A 23,140-nucleotide genomic window follows, 5' to 3' on the forward strand; every position below is an offset into this window, starting at 1 on the left:
GATACTTTTGGTCACGAAACGATACGATACTATTGTCTGGGGTTTCAATAAGACTTTTTTAAATTACTATTCAAATAGCAAAGTAGAACATGTCTTGTGAGGAAAAATCAATCAATCTTTCTTAAAATCAAAGTATGAATTCTGGCTTTTATAAAATTCATTATTTTTTTATCTTGTTGAATATTTTTTATTCCAAACAGAAGAAAATAAATAGAACAACGTGCTGTTGTGTGTTGTATCGTTGCCATTGTATCACGATGTATCGTTTCGTGAGGTAGGTGTATCGTTAGCGCCTAAGTTGGCACCCCTCCATTTAATTAGAAAATTAGTCGTTCTCATGTGTAAAATGGATAAAAACAGATAATGTCCTAGCATCCCCTCTTTTCTGAAAAAGCCCGACTTGGCACCCTCCTTTTCAAAGTGCCTGGTTCCGCCCTTGCCTTGAGTGTAATCGAGGAGACCAAGATTCTAGCGGAAATCAAAAGAATGTAATCCAGTGACAAAGACCAGACACGGAAAACACACAGAAGAAAGAACATAAAATAACCAAAATAATGCATACAAAGTAACAAAAGTAAATGGGCAACTCGGACGCCATTAAAAACCGGGAGCATGGACCAGGTGCATAGGTAGGGTAAGGGTCCTCTGCTTTCTAGAAACATCCCCCGAGTTGCTCATAAAAAGTCAAGTCTGGGTAGCCGAAAGGGGAAAGGAAATTTATGTAAGTATATTTTACATGCAAATCCCATGCCAACTTTCGGCAATTTACTTATATTCAAAACGCGGGTGTTAATATGATTCTTTAAATTCGACGTATAAATCTGCAATTAAAACTTGGAAAAATACCAATGACGGCAAAAAAATATGGTTAAAAAAAACTCATATAGTAGTTCACGATCACAATTTATCGCAATATTTCAAAATACTGTATATGTACGCTATAAAATGACCAAACCTCTTTTATCATTTTAAAAACCTTCCAGATATCTATGAAATATACAGATTACATATATTTAGTAATTTAAATATTTATACATATATCTTTAAATATATTGTAAACACCTTAATTGCGTATATCACTACATGCTTTTTGGCAATTTTTTTCAGCAATATTGTCATATTAAATGAGAGAAAATTTTACTGGTCGAAATAGTCACATGACAGCAATTTTCTTGATATTTGTATCATATTTGCCAAGTTTCAAATGAATTTTCATTGTTTTATTATTTGGTGAAATGTAGCGAATTGATTTTTTGCGAGTTTGCAATTAACAAATTTGGCAGAATTTAGCGCGTGAGGCATCACTGATTGATAATACGGCTCCGACTGTATTGACAGTTCGTAGTTGTTTTGACTTTGTTCCGAGAGGGTCGTTCGCCCTGGATTATTATTGTGTTTTTGTTATGGTTGATTTTGTTGTTATATTTGTTATGAAGCATCGTAAAATAAGTGGAAGAAATTAGGTATTACTTATGCCTATTACGAAAAGAAGAAAAACCGAACAAGGAGAAGGGATTTATGGAGAAAAAGAAAGAAATAGGTAAGACCGCAATCAGAGAAGAAACCGCCATTTTGTTCGATTTTACTACAAACATAATAGATGTTTTCCTTGTTATGTTTGTACAGATAATTGTAATCTTGGGTGCAAAATCTGAGGAAATGTTTCAACTTAATTATAAGCAATTTTCAAACAATATTTATGCGATCAATTGATATGTATTTGGTGGAGAAACAGGCGATGTCCAAAAGCGATGTTGTCAAAAACTTGGCAGCCATGTTGAATTTTTATATTTGAATTAAATGTTGTTTTAATTGATATTTTCATTTCTAACCAATGTTTTATTTAAGTATTGTGACAGCGGATACTAAAGATGATGTGACAGAAGATAAACAAGCTAAATGTGACGCCAAAAGTGAGAGTAAAGACTCGAAACACAAACAAGGGAAAGGGGGTACAAATACTACTCAACAGTCTGAAGAAACTACCAAGGTTGCACGTCCTGGTGCCGTTACAAGATCTCGTGTTGTACGAAAACCTAAAAGAAACTTCAGCCCTCCTCCTTCACCTACCAAGAAAGCTGGTATGAAAAGATTAGAAATTTATTGAAATACACCTAAAAAAACAGTCGGCCATTGTTTGACCTGAACTATACACAAACATATCATTTATACAAAAGGGAAAGATTTGTTAAAGAAAAACTGATTCATAAATTTTATGTATAGTAACTGTAATTTTTAACGACCATTATACAATGTAGTTTGATTAATTGAATGGTGTGAACACTACCAAAAAAGACTGTTGCATATGAACAATGAAGTTTATCTTAGGAACATAGTCAATTTAATTTAGAATACAAGAATTTTATGTAATTGAAAAAAAGCAGCACTTACAGTTGAAAAGTATTCAGGTATGTTTAGCTTTAGTGTAACTATGTTTATTTTATTTTTTCAGCAAAAGAAACAAAAACTAGCACCCCTGAAACAAAACAGAAGCGACAATGGGAACTCTGGAGTGTGGATGATAAAGATGCATTCTTTGAAGGACTGTTTGAGGTTCAAATCTAGCTTTGTTACATCTGATGAATCATACAATACAAAGACATGTTTTCTTATGTAAAATACAAAAAGTATATTGTATTTCACACTGAACAAGAACAAAAACTAGTTAGTTAATGAAAATAAGGGGAGATAATTCATGTTGTTGTACAAACAGTAATGGTTTAGCATACTAATTTTGTGTTTGTTTTTGAAGTTTTTAATCACCATTTTTACAAAACAGAAATGAATACTACAAACCTACTGCATAGAAAGCTGTGAATTTTTGGATCCCATTGTAACAAATTTTGAAATGTAAAATTGTAATATAATTTGTTGTTTTTGCTCTCCTAAACGTCATTTTTTTTCTTTTGTGACTTACGTGCAGTTATACACCAGCAGTAGTTTAAGATATCAACCCTCTATTCGCATAGGTCACAAAATTATTGAAAATAATGAATTATTAAGAATAGTGAATATTCAGATTGTGTTCTCTTCTAATGCTTTAAATCTTGTTAAAACTTTGTGATCCTTATTAGGTTATATAATATCATTTTAAATATTGTTTGAATTAATTTTTTGTTTATAAAAATATTTTTTTATTCCTTATTTTGTTAGTGCTGAAATTGGTATAGAACAAAAAAGATGGAAACAGCAAAATTAGTTTTCGGTAATCTTCAGCCACAATAATAATAATTGAATGTGATTAAATGAATGATATTTTTATTTCCCAGGTTGGAAAAGACTTCGAGGCTATACAGTCATTTGTGGCCCAGAAAGGCAAAAAGAAGGGAATAAACCCTTCATTAGTGAAGAATAAAGACCAAGTCAGACATTTCTATTACAGAACATGGCACAAGATTTCAAAGTTCATTACCCCTGCTCCAGGTATAACATGGTAGCACAAAAATTTAAAGAAATTTGTAAATGTAACTTTCATAACGTAAGTCCTTCCAAATTAGTGGGTAGACTCTCACAAAATCAATGTAAAATGTAGAATTTTAATAGAAAATTGAATATTACAAACCCGTAATTTACAAATATGTACCCGTTGCCCCGATTTTAGTTTTAAAAGATAAGGTTCCAATCGAAATTCATGTTTAAAATTAGAGTCATATTCCCCTCTAGATGAATTGTTCATATAAGTGAACCATCTTTGGATAAACTGGTCTTGGAGACGCTGTTTAATATTCATCTTTAAGAAGTAAAAATTGACATTTTCTTGAATACTCCATATTTCACTATAACCACAATCATCAAATATAGACCTTATATAATTAATCCACTTAAAATTAAAATTATCATGCTCATTTAAGTACAGTAATAATTTGTATAATTTTCCTGACAATTTATTCTCATTAGAAGCTACTCTATGCCAAATACACACCATTTTTAATTTATTATGTACTTCCAGTGTGGATCTTCCAAGTTACCAATATACCATAAAATTTGGTGTAGATGATCTTACTCCCAATATGCATTTACAAAATTGAAGATGTAATTTTTCAACAGTAGCCTTATTATCAAGCCCCCATATTGCTGAAGAATATGTTGAAATAGGAACAAACAAAACATCAGATAATTTTAATTGAAGATCAATGGGAATAGAAATATTTTGTATCTAATTTAAATTAGTGCAGTATTTGAAATTGATAAAAGATAATTAATATTGGAAAGAATGCCTAGATTGAACAAGTAGACTAGAGTTGTTCTGTGAAAGAGTTCTATATGCATGCATGCTTGACACTATGATAATATTTGAGTTATTCATGATAACTCAAGTTTTTTTAACACATTTTTCATTGCCAATGTCAAATCAATTTTTTTCCCAAATATAGTGACAAACTTCCCAATTGGTTTGAGTAAAAAATTTGTAGTCAATGAAAATGTCAGTGCAAATTCCAAAAGTAAATTTTCTTGATCGGATGAGCAATTTCCGAGAGTCTTAATTAAAAAGGGGGGAGTGAAATGCTTGAATCATTGCTTTTAAATTATGTGTTGGACATAGCAATATTTATGTTGTGACATTTTTGTGGGAAAAAGTCCTAGAGTGAAATCATAGATGTGAGTTATAAAAATCTATTACACCAAGAACATTCAATAAAACACTGGCTTATCTATATAATAAGTAGGTTTTAATGTTTTATTTCTTCAAATTATTTTCAGAGGTGAAGAAAGAGAGCCAAGAATTGTATGGGTTGATAAATTATGGTGTCCTTAGAAAGAGGATAAAAGGTAACAGCTCAATTCATTGTACTTACAATGTACTTGGAATGTACTAAATTGGTGGTCACTACTGGTTTTTCACTTGAAGAAAAAGCTGTAATCAAATTGTCAGTGTTCATGTATAAAAAAGATGTAAAATGTTGATGGTTTTTTATCTTTTTTTTTTTTTTTTTTGAAGTTTGAGTATAATATTTCTTCAGAATTTTCACTAACTTAAGCCCTTTTCAAGCTAGTAATACGTAGTCCAGTAATATAAATTTAACAATGTTTACAACATACAGTCGAATCTCGTTAAGTCGAAGTCGAAAGGACCATGCAAAAATGTTCGAGTTATTCGAGGTTCGAGTAATCTGAGGTCGAGGATAAACTGGAAATACAAGTATTTTGGTCCATGATTGTTTCTGTATTTACATCATTTGTTGTGCTTGTACATGTGCTTCATTTTACACAGTACTTTGTACTGTCACGCGTTTCATATCGGAAAATATTTTTTTGTATGTATATCATGTTTATAATACTGAATGGCAGTGAGTGTTGTAGTGAAATTTCAATTGAATTTTTTTCTATATCAAAAACGCCATAGTTCATAACATGCTGCTTTGTTTGATTCACAATCAGGAGTATTGTCAAACCATGTGCTCTACAATATTATGATAAAATTTCAGATTCACTAGTGAGACGAATGTAGTTGTTGAAATACTCTTACTATCGCCTTTATGATGTGTCATTAAATAGACAGATACCATTACAATTCATCTGTATTTTTAAAAAAAATTCAATGTATCAAAATATCACTGTTAGTGTAAATTCTGACGAGTTATTAATAAAATTTGTTTCTTTTAACAACGCACAATTTTAAATTAATTAAATAAAAAAATCAAACCATAAACATAAAGAGTGTCGACAAATTAATTCTAATAGCCACGGTAATTGTTGTTAAAACACACTTCGATCATGGTTTGTAATAAAACAATCAGTTTTCCGACTAATTAGTTGACTTCGAGACATCAGGGTTAATTAACCCAGAAGTCATATCGAGGGGACTGATTGATTACCTCGAGTTATCCGAGGTTTCAATTCATCCGAGTTCGAGTCATCTGAGGTAAAATTGTATTGGAGTAAGGGGAGTTTTGTTGGGACTTCGTAAGTAGTTCGAGTTATCCGAGGTTTCGAATAATCGGAGTTCAACACATCGAGGTTCAAGTGTACAACCAATTTCAAACATAATTTTTTCCACTTATTAGTGGAAATCTGCTATTTCAAATCCAGATTTTACCGTTATGATTCTTTTTTTTATTACATATTTATTTCCGATTTTGCCAATTTATGCTTTGTTTGTAGACCTTGTAAAATCATCTCTGCAATATACTGGTTTAATGTACAATTATGGCTTAAAACTCTTTCAAAATCAATGCTTGTGGTGGAAGAATATAAGATTTAAGGTGTACAATGTAAATTTGTTTCTTTTTGGTTTTGTAGGTTTAGATGAGAAGACTGGTGCAAAACTAAATGACCTGGTGCATAATGGGTATGTGGTAGTTGTTGAGGGAAATAACTAAAATTAATTATTTTGATTTTTTTCAAATGTTTATTTAAGCGATATAAATGTATTCAGGATAAATAATGGTTAATTATTTAACTTCGTAAAAATTTTTGAAAATAAGTGGTTGCCAGAAAGCAAAAAAAAATTAGGGCTTAACAATTTGAGTCGTCTTGATGGACTCTGATTGATTTTAACAGGACAACCATAATTTCTAAATTTTAAACTGGGGTCTTTAGTCACAGAAAACAGGATACTGTTGGAATTTTTTTTCTTCGATTTAGTAATGAAGTTGACTAAAATAGTAATTTGTAAATGCAGGATAGGAAATTCGCTCAAATTCTAGCCAGTCCTGAATACAATTTTGCAATATATTTACCATATGGCTATGTATTTTTTTTGCTAAAATTAGCCAACCCTGCCAAAAAATAGCCTGTATCGGGCTGGTGGGCAGGCTACTATTTCTAACTCTGGTAAATGAAAGCAATTTCTTTTAAATTACTTAAATTTCTGGAACTAATTAATTGATTTGTATTTTCCAGTTTTACTACTGTAAAGATAAGAGGAAAGAATCTCAGGTTTGTGTTATATTAGAATATTTTATTTTTTTACACATGTGAGGTTGATGTATAAATGTATTAATTAGAAACTTAATCAGTTTTCCTTTTTTCCTTCTGCCTATTAATTTGGAGGTTTATGATTTATCAAAATACCTAATGTCGCTGGTTCATGCCAGAAACTTCCCTACTGTTTCTGAACGTTACACACAAATATAGTCCAAATGTAATTCCTTTTATATCATAAAGAACATCTTTATAACATGGCAATTCTTCATCTCGACAATATTTTATTATTTCTGCTGATAAAATCAAGGTGTAGTCTTCAAATGAATTAAGGTTTGTGGGACTCCTTTTTAGATTTTTAGTAATAAATAAGCATTTAGGGAATGAAGTTCTTGCAGTAATGTGCCAAGAAGCATTTAATGTGCTCATTATTTTCCATTTAATACAGTTATCACTCAAAGTCTTCAACCTGTCATCAGTATTTTATGATTAATAAACAGGAAGTGAAGAGCAGTGATTTTAAATTTGTAAAATTAGCAGGAAAATTCAAATTGATAAAAAGTGTCTAGTTTTGAGAATCTCAATATGTTGATCAAGGAAATTTTCTTCAGCTGAAATAAGTTCCATTTTAGTATCATTAAAGTATTGGATAATACTTTGTTAAAATACTTATGAATCAGATTACAAATTAACTTAAAAAGGTAGATCTAGGGTAAGGGACACAACTCATACAAATCATTGGAACGTTTGTATTCAGTATGTGATATACCAATCTCATGTAAGCATCAAAGTAACTTGGGCTGATTTCATTCTGTTTCAAATGAAAGCTTAATAGGCTTTGGTGAAATAGAATTTAACAAACATATCACTGATTTCAAAAGTTAAGTCCCTTTCTCTAGGTCTACGTCCTTAAGGACAGGTTTAAAAAAGTGTGAAAAAATTTGTTATTAATGTGTGTGAAGTTGGATACCGGTTGACTATTGATGACAGTTTTTATTCAGAAATCGATGATTGATATTCAGTTTATACATATTAGGAAAAACTTTTCTAAATTATATGGGAAATACAAATGTATGATTATAGTTTTACTTTTATATCTCTTCAATTTTGTCAATGCGATATTGTAAGATCTAAATTTACAAAAATCTATACATGATTTTGATCTGGAAAAAAAAGAGAAAGTCTGTGTGTACTTCATTTATGAATTTCTATGAAAGAAAGTATTTTTAGAGTTGATAAAAATGTAACTAGAAAGGTCTTTCTCAAAGGTTAAAAAAAAGGACAGCCAACAAAAACAAGTTATTGACTCTAATTATAACACTGCTCTTTAGTATGATAAGTGGACCACATGACAAGCTTTTTGTATTGCTCAATCAATGAACTTTTAATACAGTTGCATTATAATTTCGACTTTTGTTTTCATCAATTGATATCTGATTTCAGAATAAAGACACCAATATGTTTGGCCCTTAAGAAACTCAACAACATAGATACTTCAGGTAAAGTTTAGTTTGTTTAGCTATTATAGTGACAAATTCTCTAGCCTTATTTCTGAGGCAGTTACTGTAAACATTACGTGGTTGCTAACTTTCACAGATTCTGTAAGTTAAACGTATTTGCTGGTATCAATTTTCGGGGTTCCAAAAACAGATTAGCATTAAAAAACAGATTTGCAAGTACTATTTTTTAGAGGTTTTCTATCCACTGTGAAGATAGTGAATTAGTACGTTTAAAGTATCTACATCAGACAAACCAGTTTTAGTCATTTAATGTACAACTTTTTTCTTGATTCATTCATGTCATAATTTCTTCTATTTGTTTTAAAATTTTAGGATGTGGTATGGTAAAACATCTACATATAGTAACCTCCCATTTTTTGAAATCAGGAAAAGATTACATTAATTTTTTTAACCGTGTTTTAATCTATGTGGCCATGTGTAAATTCTGGTTCTTTATAATGAAAAAAGTATTATCTTAATCATATGGTTTTTTATTGTTAATGTGTCAGCTCTTGAAATTTCATGGATGGTCCATTGGAATAGCAAGCATTTTGGGAAAGAAAAGGTAATTGTGGACATGTGTGTATACTAAATAATAAATGTATATTTTAATTGCACATGTTTTTATTTCATATAGAAAACAGATGCAATCCTTCTGACAGAATTCCAAATAAGATTCATGTCGAAATGAACCCAAAGACTAATGCAGCATGGAGTTTTGTTCAGGAATTAGCCTTTAACCCCAGGTTGAAGTTGATGTTGAAGCCAAACAGAACTCTGTCATCAGTACTGACCTATCTTAGTCAAAAGTGGAAATCCCAGAGATCGAAACTTGTATCCTTTTTTTTTTAAACGATAGTGGAGAGTCTAAAACATTATTCTAGTCATGGTAATGGGACGTTGAATGGTATCATATTTGATGAATGAGCTAAATTTAATGCTGATGCAATTTAATCCCTGCGTTAAGTTTATACTTAATACCATCAATCTGTTGTTCTTGTCCTAAAATTGCAGTATACTTATGTACGTATGAAGTCAGTACCTCCACTCTTTGAAGAAGCAGATTTGTTTTAATATGGTTTTGATAAAACACTATCAACATGAATTATTCTAAAACATACACAAAATATAATTGTAGTATATTGTATATATATATCTATACATAAGCAACACAATACTTAACTTGAACTCAATTTTTCTAACTATCCTCTAAATTTTAGCCGAGTAAAAATAATTTATTTGTAGGAATATACAAAATTATGGTAAGATTTGTAGAATATTGAAAACTTGTGAAATGTATTATAATTCACACAGTACATTAAAGGAATTTATTCCATACAAGCTTCAAAATAATAACCCCACTCAGTGAGTGGGTGGTAAGTTGGAATCACCTTGTCAACCAGTCAAAATTTCATACCAGTCATCTCGATTCTCAATGGAAAGATTGGTTGCAAATGTAGTGTGTTGCTTTACATAGATGGGCCATACATTGTAAGCAATTGTGGATGCCATCTGATATCAACTTCGTTGTACAAGTAGGGCTATGCATAGCACAATGCATGCAACTTCATGTTTGAAATGCTTTAGGAAATGTACATTATAAGTGACAATACTATTCACACCATGTGAATTCCTCCAAATAAAATGATATTCCTTAACCTAAATTCAGAGAGAGAATGTGTCAGGAGAAGATACAGAGACCGCACCAGTTCTTACAGTATACCCTCATCCAGACTCTGATATCACACCACTCACATTACAAGCAACTAAAGAACCAAAGATTAATATTACTTTTAGTGATTATAGAGAAAATCTCCTTAGTAAGTATATTTCAGACTTAAAAGCTGCAATTATGAATTCAAAATTGTGCATGAAACTTCTATGGCAGTATGCATTGAACAATAAGTCATGTATCAGGCTTGAAAGTGATTTTATTAACCCACTTGGTAGAATTCTACCCTACATTATAACAATGAGTTCTGCTTCGGACTGTTCAAACAATCACATAGATGTTCAATGGCAATAAACAGTGGCAAAGGTACCTAGAATGCTATCCTAATTCCTCAGGCATCAATTTCACATGAAGTCGTAAGAGTAAAGTTGATCGTAAGTAATGACGTCATAACAGAAAATAGCACTGTTACATCATAACTTACGATTAATTTTACTTTTACGACATTTGGTAAAATTTACGCCAGGAGACCATTTAGATTTGTATTGAAAGTGATACTAGTTAAATTAAATTTGCCATAAACTTCATGTAAAAATTAAGGCTATCATTCTGTAAAGCAGCTTCAAAGCACAAAATTCTCGACCCAAAGATGAAGCAAAGAAAATGTGAGATTGAAAAAAAATATAGCAAGGTAATAACAAAAAGTGTGCAAAAATCATGATAAATATACTCTCAATAAGAAGTATTTTTACAATATTTTTCTGCTTTCATTTTCTAAATATCCTTAATTGTATATTATGGTCTCCTTTTTTTGTAAATTACTTATGGAGTTTCGTTTTCTGTTTTTGTAGATTCTCCTTCTCTATCTAGAGAAAAGAAAGGTGAAACCACAAAGACGATATCCACAGTGTTCAGTAGTGAAAATTCTCATTCTGTAGATTTTATGGACCCAAAAAATGGATTATTTGAATCTCCAAAATCCCGGTTAAATACGAAAGATATTAAATTGGGGTCAACCCCAACATCGTCGTGTTCAGCTGGCCCTTATGGCCATGGGGTAGATGTAGCTTTTCTCAGTGAGGGTGAAAATGCAATGTTTCCAGACACACCCTTGTCAAAAGCGGACTCAAAAAGTACAGAAAATTTGACGGAAACAGAATCTACAGATGGTTCTCCTCAGAGGAAAAAATATTTGTCAGGAGGTAATGAATCAGAGGTAGCAAGGACTACTAGTAGTGATAATGAAGAAAAGTGCTTAGATTCGGAAAAGGAGGAACAAGAGACGGTGAACATCAAAGACGCCCTGGAAAGGGGCTGGTCTTCTACAAGTGCTGAGAATTTGACAATTGCACAGTTGTACTTAATGTTTGGAAAGGACCAAAAAATTAAATTTGAGTATGATTTCTGTAAGGAGACAACTGTTGAAGATCTCATTAAGTCCCAGCTGACAAATACTCTCAGGCGTTTGGTGCATTTAGCTGTCATGGAAATGACAGATGTTAAGGTATTAAGATGCATAGTTTATAGCCAGTCAATGAGTATGAAGAGGTATTCAAAGTTTGAGATTTATGTAGAATGGTAAAACAGGGGTGAAATTAGGAAATACAAGCTGGTAGCCCATGCCATATTTTTGTTTTGTATTTTTGTATATGTTCAACTAAATTTTACTTAAAAGTTTGATAGCCCAGTTCAAAATCTTGTGGCCATTGGCTACTGAGCGATTGCTACCTTTTATCCCTGTAAAATAATATAAAAAAAGAAGAAATTGCATATAACTTAATAAGTGGAAATATCTCAATCTTTACTTATCCAGTTTTTTAATTCTTCAATTACCTTCTAAATCGTATCAACTTACATGTTTATTTTAGGTCGTGGTACTATAAAACCAGTGGTATTTTAAATATATCTTACCATTCACATAGGAGGGTTGCAAATTTGAAAATTTGATCAGGTCTACTGTATTATTTCACAAAATACTGCAGTTTGTTTACTACTCTATTTTCTTGCTGCCTTGTGATTTGAAAATTTTATAGCATTCAGCAGTGATTCATGTCAGAATTACTTTCATTTTTCAGGTAACAGGCAGTTCTTCAACATCATCGTCATCTTCTCCATGTCATTCATGTGGTGCTGCAAGGTCAAAGGCCACAAAAGGTTGTACTAAAGGTCAGAAAGCAACTGGCAAAAATCCTTTGTCTTCAAAGGCAGCTGATGGATTGGTCGATGTTGCTACTCAGACCACATTTAAATTTAAAGAGGTATGTTTTCTGTATTTAATATCAAGTTGGGATGGTTTGTAATGTTGGTTATTCATATTTCAAACTGCCCATAGAAGATAAATAGATAGCAGTATGGCTCAGTATGTTGATTTTATGGATCATTCCTTGCAGTCATGTTTGGTTTACACTGAACTAGTCTAAATTTACCAAAAAATAACAGCCATTTATGTCCTCGTTATGTTAATCCAGTTGCAAAAAATGAGGTTAATCAAGATTTGTATTAGTTACATGAACAAGGTTAAGGGCTAATTTACTTCTCAGGGCATTTTCGTGTAGGGATCTGATATATATTATATATTATATGGGGCCTGTCATAGTAATTCCACAGCATTTTCAGTATGTGATTTCACATATGTCTTCCCTCTACAGATTGGTGTCTGAAATCTGTCATTGACCAATTAGAATTGAACATGATATATGTAGTGCCTATTTTTGTGGTCATTTGTCGGATTAAATTTTTACAATGTAAAATCCAAAAATTAGATTCTAATCTTAACCAATCATTTTACTCCTTATAAAAATGAAAAATTACATTGATAAGTGCCTAGAGATGGAAGTCACTGATTGGTTGACTATGTGCATAGCTTATTCCTCATAAATTTCAGTGTTTTGATAAAAAAAAAGTTTCTTCTTTGTTGTTCATTTTTTTTATGCATTTTTTTTCTAGCCTTCAAATTCTAGTCAAGAGAGAAAGGAGGCTGTTTTTAAGATACCTGTGATGGGAGCATCATTTCTTCAAAAGAATACTGCACCCCCCGGATCAGTATCTGCCAACCGAACTCTTTCTCAAACATTGAATGCTCTGGTAGGTAACAATTACATGTATGTACATGTATTTTGACAATGTTATGTCTGTACAGTGTAAAAAAGTTGAAACCTTACAAAAATAATATCCCATCTACAAGAAGACAACAACAGCAAAAAGACATGACTTAAGTACAGGTTTGTCTAAGAGTCATGCAAATACAGAAAATGGTGGTAACTTTTTTTTCAGCTTTTTAAACAACCTTTCAGGATTTCAGTACCTCACATTTATGATACAAATAACACTAAGTAGCAGAGATTTAGAATGTGATTAGTTAAATGGAAATAGATTAGTTGAATTCTTTGACTGCTGCCTGTGTGTAAATATCTTGGACCATCCAATCAGTCAAATGCTACGACCTGAAAATAAGTATGATATATGTATGTATATCTGTTAATGATTTTTTTTTTTAAATTTCAACGAACAATAATTGTCCTGACAACTTTACAAACAAATTTTATTGTCTATTAAAGTTGAGCATCAAATATGTGTACATTTTGGCAGGGGTAAATTAAGGAGCATGTAAGGCAAAAAAGTATGTCAAAGTTTTTGTGATTCTAATATTGGTGGATGCTAAGTTGTGGTCTAAATACCAAACCAATATTTTCAAGAATTTAATTTGGTATATTTAATCAGACTGCTACAATAAGCAAATTAATTCCTCACGAAAATTACCTACTAAACCATTTGTAGACCTGCCTAAAGTAAGAATACGGCTGGTTGTTGACAGTGGAATACAATCAGCAAGGTCTCTCACAGTTTTAGCTCATCTACCTAATTAGATGTTCTGATTTCTTTCTCATTACTTACATACAATACAATCAATTACTTTCAGGCTCCAGGGTATCGTAACGGAAAGAAGATACAGCAGATCAAACGACGGCCGATGGTTGTACAGAGAACCATACTTCCAAAGGCTCCAAATATGTATACACTTGTTCGGCCTCCCGGACAGAATCTTAATTCTGTGATAAATGTGTCCAATTCTGTACCAGTTTTATCAGACCCCAGTTCACTACCAGGTAGGAGAATGTTACATTTTGAAAATAAATAACGAAGGATATATCATTTTAATTTAATTTCAGATGTAATTTGCTGATTGAAGAAATGCTACATCTGTTAAAATAAGATAACTCTTCAGATAGTAGTTCATATACTTGCATAATTGATGGATTAAATCTCGAAAATGTATAGTTTTCTTTTTTTATTTTAGTAGTACAGAATGCACAGTCCCATACCCAGCAACCCACAATAACTTTAAATCCTAGTCAATTAAATGTACAGTCCCATACAGTCACTCCTGGACCTACACAGACCATAACAATGGGTCCAGAGCAGCTACAGTCCCATACAGTCACTCCAGTACCTACACAGACCATAACCATGGGTCCAGAGCAGCTACAGTCCCATACAGTCACTCCAGGGCCTACACAGACCATTACCATGGGTCCTGAACTGTTAGCTCAAGGCCCTGGTGCAGGACAGACTATAACTGTTGGTCCAGACCAGTTGCAGTCCCAAGGCAGTGGCTCATTAAGAACCATAACGTTGAGACCCGATCAACTACCAGTCAATATGAAAACAACACAGGTCTGTATAGATTGATTCTCCTTCAGTCTACAGGGGATTCTAAGATTTCTCCACTCGAGATAGTTAAATTTTAGATTTCAAGCCACCAGCTTCAGCAATGTTTAGAACAAGATTTCTCCACTCTTGATACTTAAAATTTAGATTTCAAGCCACAAGCTTCAGCAATGTTTAGAACAAGATTTTTCCACTCTTGATACTTAAAGTGTAGATTTCAAGCCACCAGATTTAGCAATGTTTAGAACAAGATTTCTCCACTCTTGATACTTAAAGTTTAGATTTCAAGCCACCAGCTTCAGCAATGTTTAGAACAAGATTTCTCCACTCTTGATACTTTAAAGTTTAGACTTAAGTATGGAGAGTGAAGAAATCTTGAAATCCCCTCAGAGCATTGGAGGAGAATCTGTATCTCCCATGAAATTTGTAGAAAACTCAAAAATGTAAAATGGAGGGAGGACTTGCAGAAATTTAACCCTGTGGTTAAAAAGTCCCATGCATTTTAATCACTGGCTTATAATGGGAGAAATGGTTTTCTTTTTTGTCATTGAGAGTTTCTAGTCTTAAACAAATGCCAGACTAAAAGGGACACACTTGAATATAAGTCACGCTTGGGAATGTGGATTCTACATTTAACCTGCTGAGTAGTATGAGGGTCACATGTAAAGGAAATATAATTTTGACTGAGTTTCATACTTAGTCATTCCATTTATCCAGTATTGTTTATGTTTTGGTATGCACAACAGCTAAAATTTGACAGTTTTCAACCCAATATCTGGGATAACTTTTCAACTTACCACTCAAACTTTAATAGTCCGAAATTCACCTAATTTGCAGAAAACTAATTGATAAACTTTGAATGGTTTGATTCCAGATTGCAACAGTGCCTCCAGACAAGTTGGCATCTCCAACAGTGAATGTTTTTACCACGTCCATAGCCACGAATCATGTTGATGTTGTGACAACAGCATCAACTTCCCAAGGTACCATGTCTCCGCCTAGCATCTCTAACCTTCTGGATATGTCTTTCTCCAACTTTGGCCCTCCAGGTAAGTTACTGTTATACAAGTTCACTGAAAATTGATATTGTTGATTCTGTGTTCAGTTTGTAAATTATATCCCGTAAATCAGGTGCCCTCCAGTTTCACCAACAATGGGTCAAAAAAGAATAAAAAAAAGCATTCAAACTGCATTGCTAATCCTACATATAGATTCCTAATTCAATTGGCCATCTTGACTCATTTGATAATGTTTTATTTTAATAATAATTCAATTATAATTGGTATTTCATGCTTTGAATTTTTATTTAAAATAGGAAGGTTAATGATGATATTATTCAATAATTACATTTACTGTGCACATAATTAAAATACACACATCTCATTTTATCATGAGGATAGTCCTTACCATGCAACTTTCATGTTGGTGTCAATGCAAAAAACTGGCAGTGGGTGGCACATGCTTTTTTAAAAAAAATTGTCAACCATTGCATATCACAAGTGCATCCTTTCTCAAAGAAGAATGTTGATTTTTGATTAACTCCAATGATTAAAGAAAAATCAATTGCATAGAAAACATTGAAATTCATTGAACAGGGGGAGATAACTCTTCATTTTGTGCAAAATTTGGTTGCTTGTTTGAGAACTTTAAAATCAATTTCTGAGCCATCCATAGGTTGACAATTTAAAAATATATATATACTATTTGACATACCAGTGATACATATATAAACATTCCATTGAAAAAAAAATCACTATGAACAAAATTATGTTGTGCAACCCATATCACAGGGGTTTTACATGGACAGCCTCTTTAAAAGTGGTTAACTAAATGTGTACATTAAGGACCTGTGAAACCGTGTCAGTGTTTTACTCTCCAATCTGAGTAAAGATTTTTATATGGGTATATAAAATTTGTATGTTTATTGAAGGTGGAGATGGTGAAAAGTTGTTCGACATTGCTCTAAGTGCTGGATCTTCATTTGAACGTGAGTAAATTGTGGTTAATACCGACCCTTCTAAGCATTCTCTTTTTAGAAGGAAAATATTGCAAAGTCAGAATTCACTATTTTACCATATCTAGAAATTAAGAGACATGTGAACAATCACTGAATGCAATAAGATTTCCTACATTTTGTAGAATTGAAAATTTCAAAAACTCTAAATGTATAATTGTATTTCCACCATTACACAAAAACCTGTGTTTTCTTAGCAACATGTACAACATCCTGCTTTTTGCTTTTTCAATTTATTACATCACCATTTCCTTAATCCACTAGTAATTCTTTTGGATTTGCTTTAAAATATTGTCATTATTTTAAGGAATCAGGTTTTCCAGGAATTTCTTTTGAGGTTGGTGTATCTGCAAACCTAGTACATTTGTAGAACAGGTTATCAAATCTGAGCTGTTATTTACAATCAGCTGAACTTTTTGACAAAGTGAATGAAAAAAAATAATACCAAGAAAGAAAAAGACTTGCACAGTATATAGCATACTACATGTATGGTATTCCATATTCCACCAAAGCGCACAGTATATAGCATACTACATGTATGGTATTCCATATTCCACCAAAGTGCACAGTATATAGCATACTACATGTATGGTATTCCATATTCCACCAAAGCACACAGTATATAGCATACTACATGTATGGTATTCCATATTCCACCAAAGCCAATTACAACAGGAACCTTGATAAATCATAAAAATCTGAATTAGAAGGGCTTTTCACACAATCTTAATTGAAGTGTTCTAGTACTCCACTTTCCCATCACCCAGGGCAAGTAGAATGTTGGGGTGGGAAAGTTCTGTTTTGTGTTCCACTTTCCCTGTGGCAAGTTGAAAAGTTGAATTTTTGGAAAGATGTTAAGTAAGTGAAGCAGACTTTAATTGTGAGCAAGTTAATTTCCATTTGAAGTTTTCCCATGCAAACCTTAAATTTTCAACAACACTGAAATTGTTTATGTTTTGTAGCGATGATTGATGAATCAGGTAACAAAGAACTAACAGTAGCTATATCGAGTAAATCGTTATCTAAACAGACATCAACACCCACCAGACCTTTGTCTTCGTCTAATTCTAATGCGTGGACATTACATGGGGAGGTATGTATTACTAATATTATACTTGAAACATTACATAGTGTTTTTTGTAGCGCTTGTCATTTTCGTTGACAAAAGACTTATCAGAATAACCAAAAAAATCTGGCCTCATTTCGTCAACTGAAATCTTCACATGAAAGTACAAAAACAACATTGAGAGTTGCAAGCCCACAATTGATTCAGGTGGTTAAGTATAAGAGTGTAAAGCAGGGACTTATATTAAAAAGTCCTTGTATCAATGTAGTTCTGTTATTGCTGAATAAATGCTAGACAGTTTCTTTTTAATTCAGTCTCAGGGAGTTTCTTTTTGGATTGTATAGAAACCTTATGCCTTGAAAAAAGTAATGTGCTTTATTCATATATATATTCAAAGTATATTTACTGTGTTAAGGTCTTAACACAGTAGTGTTGTAAATAACTGATGATACTGAAATATTTTATGTCAGATACAAACACTACTTTTGTATATATCATGTACTATATTTTTGTCCCCATTTTCTCATGTGAAAGTGAATCCTGGAAAAAAAAACCTGCATTACATCTTTCAAGTATATACAACTTTGTAAAAGCCTTTTTATGACAGGTGTTAGAATTATTATACAGTTCTCTGAAAGAATGGATATGCTGTTTTACCTGTGTCCATCTGTCTGTCACACTTCTTATCATAACCGTTTTTTCTCCCTTTTTGTCAGTCATTTAATATTTTGAGACAAGCTTTACCTACATTAGTTGTATAACCCAAACTTACTTGACAGTCCCAGCAAAACTCATCTTACTCCTATACAATTTTACCTTGATGACTTGAATCTCGGATAACTTGAAACATTTTTGCCTAAGACTTTGACTTGACAAAATTTTACTGTATATGAAAAATGATTGATTCCAGGTTGGAGATTTATCATTCATGTCTTTACTGAATGAGTCGGCTAAAGCAGAGCAAGCACCACAGAGCGCAGCTGTACAACCACAAACGCTGTTTTTTGAAAACTCCAGAGATTCATCTATCATGGGAAAGTTTGATGTAAGAATAACAGATATGTAAATAAGCCCTAATTGAAATAGATTCATGTATATACAAACATAAAGAACTCAAAAAATCATTCTTTATAGGAGTCAGGCAATGTGTGGCACATCATTTTTAGCTCACCAAGCCAAAGGCTAAGTGAGCTTATGTGATCACTTGGCGTCCGTCATCGTAGTCGTCATGGACAAATTTTAAAAATCTTCCCCTCTGAAACTACTGCACTGACAGGCTTTAAACTTGGCATGATTGTTCCTTAGGGTATCCCACACAAAATGTTGGGATTGTTGATTCATGAAGAAACATTGCCACCGTTACTAAAAATAGAACGTAGGGGTCAGATGGCAGTTTTTTGCGAATAACTCAAAAACCCTTGCGTTTAGCAAATTTCTGGCGCAGGTGATATTGTTCAGCATTATGAGACGGACTTGTGCCAAAATTTTCAAAACGATTGGTCATCTGTAGGAGTTACGGCCCCTGAAACAGTTTTTTTTTTGGTATTTTCACATGTGCAACTTTGAAAATCTTCTCAAATCCATTGCACAGAATTCATTGAAAGTTGGCATATATGTTCCTTAGGGTATCCCACACAAATTGACCATTGGTATTTTTGATTCATGAAAAAACATGGCCGCCATTACTAAAAATAAAACATTTGGGTCAGATGGCAGTATTTTTGCAAATAACTTAAAGACCTTTACCAAATTTCTGGCATCCGGTAAAATTGTTAAGCATCATGAGAAGGACCTATGCCGAAATTTTCAAAACCATTCATTGACTAGGAGTTACAACCCCTGAAACAGGTTTTTTTTTGTTGTTTTTTTTCCCACATGTACAATTTTGAAAATCTTCTTCTCTAAAACCATTTAAGATCATTGAATGAAAATAAGCATAATAGTTCTTTAGTGTATTGTGCTCAAAATGACTGTTGTGATTTTTATTCTGTAAATAGATACGGCTGCCTATACTAAAAATGGAACTTAGGGGTCATAAGACAGGTTTTGTTGAAAAAAATTCAAAAATTGTTGCCTTTAGCAAAATTCTGGTTCAGATCATGAAAATGCTATGAAAAGCATTTCTTGCATTTGACAATTTAATTGATTTTAACTTAGCCTGTCTCATTCCTCAAGTTTTTCAATTAAGCAAATGGTTAACCAGGTGAACGATTCAGGCTCTCTTGAGCCTCTAGTTCTCAATTTGATTTTTTTTTTTGCCTTAAATATATTCAATACACCTAGTTAACAACCGAAAAAGTATTTGAATTTATTCTGAAGCAATTTTCCATATTTCTTTCAATTAAATTTGATGAGGCAAACAATACAAACATTTTGATGGTTTTTTCTAATGGTTATAAAATCTAAATACTTGTATAATGCAGAAAAATTTCTGTTTTTGTCTTCATGTTCCACACCTTATATACATTTGCCTGATTCTTAGACAGAGAAGTACTAGAAAATTCAAAATAATTGAGGTAGATCTAGAATGCGAAGATAACAGTGCAGGATTTTCATTATGATGGTCTAAGAATATTGAAGATACAAGGCCTTATGAAACAGTTTGGATATGAAAGAAAAGAAATATAATTTCGTTTGTTTAAACGGGTAGTGCATTAGAATGAAATTATTTTCTCCTTGGTGTTTCATCATATGTAGTCTAGAGTGCGCTTTTAGGGTTTTTGGTCATGCTTCATTAAGTTTCCTGGGTTTTGTGCAAGTCTTGTCATTCAGCACAACGATGTTACACTGAACAGGTTAAATTGTTATTTTTTGGTCGTGTGCGTGTGTTGTCTAGCGACCATCCACTTTACTCACGTAATTATTTACTATTGTCCCAACCCATTTTAGTAGTCATAGTACTGTTAGTTTTTTTTTTTTTTTTTCATGGTGATTATGTCTACTTTGATGAAGTTTTTGTACCAGGAGAATAGCAATTTATAGACATGATTTTTTTCTGCTTAAAATGGAATTCCACTGTCCAAGTCTAGGTTTTACTGTTCTGTTTCGTTTTTTACTGTATGTTTACCAATTCCTGCTTTTTGTTGCTTTAAAAAAAATAAGATTTTCTTAAAAATGAAATAAGGGCACATTTAATGCTATCATTTAATTTTGAAATATTTTTGAGTTGGTAGATGTTTAGGGTGATTTTGACAGTAAGCTGCACAATTTAGGAAAGTGATAAGCATTCAGTGTGCATTTTTAACAAACAAAAATATTTGCAAAGCAATTGCATGCTTTTAAATGTTGACATACAAGACTGTTTCTTTTGCCAGAGGATGTAGGTTTGATCCCCGGGGCTAGTCGCACTGAAGACTTAAACATTGGTAGTCACTGTTTCTGCACCAAGCTCACGGTTTTTAGGGAGAAGGGTGGCATGTGATTGGTTCAAAAAAGAACAATGTTTCCAAATGGGATGACATGCCACTTATGGGCGGTTGTTTCTGTGAGCTAGCACAATTAAGATCTGGCCCAGTATGTCAGACTAGTACAAAGAAAGTCCGTTCCATTTGTCAATTACTTTCATCCTGAAATGGTTGAAATATCTGCCATAGGACTTAAAATCAATCTGTAGGTTTCTTTTGTTTTATAGGTTGATACACTAATGAATGAAAGCAGTATGGATTTTGCGGCTAAGTTTGCCGACTTGCAGGCACTGACACAAGAAGATTCTATGGACGTAGCAAACTCAAAGAAAACAGTATCCAATGGTTGACTAGGTGTTTTAGTTTGTTTTACTATGAAGCATTGTCATATCAGTATTTTTATTTCATTTTGTTTGTCAGTTGTAAGGGCTTTTTCATCAAACATACATATGGGCAAAGGGAGACAATCCATACTTAAAAACTCTGAATAAATAATCAAATTCTTTTAGAAGCCATATTTTGTTATTTGACAGTATAAGAAATGTTTGGATTTTTTTCCCATAAAATTTGATTTTGAAAATTTAAATTTTATTAATATTCAGAAGTTCAGGATTGATGGCAGTCAATAAATATTTTGTAAAGGATATGTTAATAAATTTTCCCTCTATGCAGTTTCTTAATTTTTCTGTTTATTCAATAAATTCTTTTGGTACAGTGTTGCTGCTACTAGAAATAAAAAAATGGAAGGCCCTATTTGTCTTTCAATAGAAAAACCCATTGAAAGCAAGCTATAATATTGGAATGTGATATATTTCCTAAGCAAGGAATTGTGAGGTATAGGAAGTATTTGCTGATCTTAGTGCCATTATTTCATATCTTGTTCATATTTGGTGCTATTAAAGGCCATAATAACATTTTTTTTTTTTAGTTTTACAAAAAGTTTTAATGAAGAAGGCTTGTAAAACTGAAATAAACAACTAAGGTTTGAGGGATTGAGTTTAAATGTATAAACATTCTCTAGTCAACCTTGACTTTTATCAAAAATATTGATAAACTAATAAATAAAAAATGATTCTGTTTTTGAAATCCATAGCCTTATCAACTTACTCACTTGTATGTTTGTGGAAATTTTTAGTGCTAAATATTAATATATCATTTTCTAAATAGATTCATTGGACGTATCATTTTCTGACCTGAACCTTGTATGAATAAATCTTCTTTCGTATCTGTGCAGTAGGTCAAACCTTGAAAACTTTACAGGACTAAATTTTACCTATTCACAAATATTTACTTCATAAGATAATTTTACCTGGCATATACACATGATCTGTCTCAAATTATTGATAATGGTTATATGATATTTATGAAAACCTACTTTTGATGTGTATTTTTCCAAAGATATGGATAAGGCCATACAAATAAATAGTATATCAAGATTCATTGTCGAAACTCTTGCATGTTTTTAAATCAATCAGAAATATGTAATTTGTGGGTAGCAATATTCGTGGTTTGTCAAGAATCTAAATTTGTGATTCAGCATGTAGTCCTCATTAAGGTAATCGATACAAATTTAACCTATGACCTTAGATTTCAGTCGGACAAGAAGTGAACCTGTAACACAGAGTAAGGATCGTTACTATTTTCAAATTTTTAACAAATGTTCACAGTCTTAGTTCACATCTCAGAATTTGTCAAATTATAAAGAAAATAAATCTTATTTAATCCAAAACTGTAAAAGGCATAAAAATATCAATATATTTAACTTGGTCTTCTTGCAGGTTACACCAGACTCATATTATTCCAAGTTATTCAATTTCATTATAATGTCTGATCTTTAAATGGAAATTTTACATTTTGCTTGGAATCTCTGATTTGTGGCCTTGACAGAACCACAAAAGTTGATAACCTACATACTAAAGTATAAAATTTGCTAGAATTGTAGTTTGAATGAAG

General features: G+C 32.2%; 1 protein-coding gene across 2 annotated transcripts; it reads left to right on the forward strand.

The window, feature by feature from the left end:
* The first annotated feature begins 1,162 nt into the window (after nucleotides 1-1,162).
* Nucleotides 1,163-22,623, forward strand: LOC148605265 (uncharacterized). 2 transcript variants are annotated; one of them, XM_088548244.1, is made up of 20 exons: nucleotides 1,163-1,540; nucleotides 1,849-2,081; nucleotides 2,453-2,553; nucleotides 3,270-3,423; nucleotides 4,702-4,770; nucleotides 6,241-6,289; nucleotides 6,844-6,879; nucleotides 8,308-8,363; nucleotides 9,001-9,197; nucleotides 10,033-10,183; nucleotides 10,887-11,539; nucleotides 12,111-12,293; nucleotides 12,982-13,119; nucleotides 13,955-14,141; nucleotides 14,333-14,709; nucleotides 15,578-15,752; nucleotides 16,634-16,690; nucleotides 17,680-17,810; nucleotides 18,694-18,828; nucleotides 21,415-22,623. In XM_088548244.1, exons 1-20 carry the CDS (start codon nucleotides 1,473-1,475, stop codon nucleotides 21,535-21,537), a joined length of 3,273 nt encoding a protein of 1,090 aa, XP_088404370.1. In that variant the 5' UTR covers nucleotides 1,163-1,472; the 3' UTR covers nucleotides 21,538-22,623. The 2 variants fall into 2 exon arrangements, with proteins under 2 accessions (XP_088404370.1, XP_088404371.1); XM_088548245.1 differs by having other exon boundaries at nucleotides 14,336-14,709; nucleotides 21,415-22,231.
* Nucleotides 22,624-23,140: the final 517 nt, after the last annotated feature.

The sequence above is a fragment of the Perna viridis genome, chromosome 10 (genome assembly GCF_037379345.1).
Source record: "Perna viridis isolate PV_CMFRI_1.1 ecotype Kerala chromosome 10, ASM3737934v1, whole genome shotgun sequence".
Lineage (NCBI taxonomy): Eukaryota > Metazoa > Mollusca > Bivalvia > Mytilida > Mytilidae > Perna > Perna viridis.

Bases quoted from the DNA above. Each gene is read 5' to 3' on its own strand.
- LOC148605265 (XM_088548244.1), top strand. From the start codon at position 1,473: ATGCCTATTACGAAAAGAAGAAAAACCGAACAAGGAGAAGGGATTTAT. The intron at 14,142-14,332 runs GTAGGAGAATGT...TTTTTATTTTAG, and splicing joins AGACCCCAGTTCACTACCAG to TAGTACAGAATGCACAGTCC. The intron at 14,710-15,577 runs GTCTGTATAGAT...GTTTGATTCCAG, and splicing joins TCAATATGAAAACAACACAG to ATTGCAACAGTGCCTCCAGA.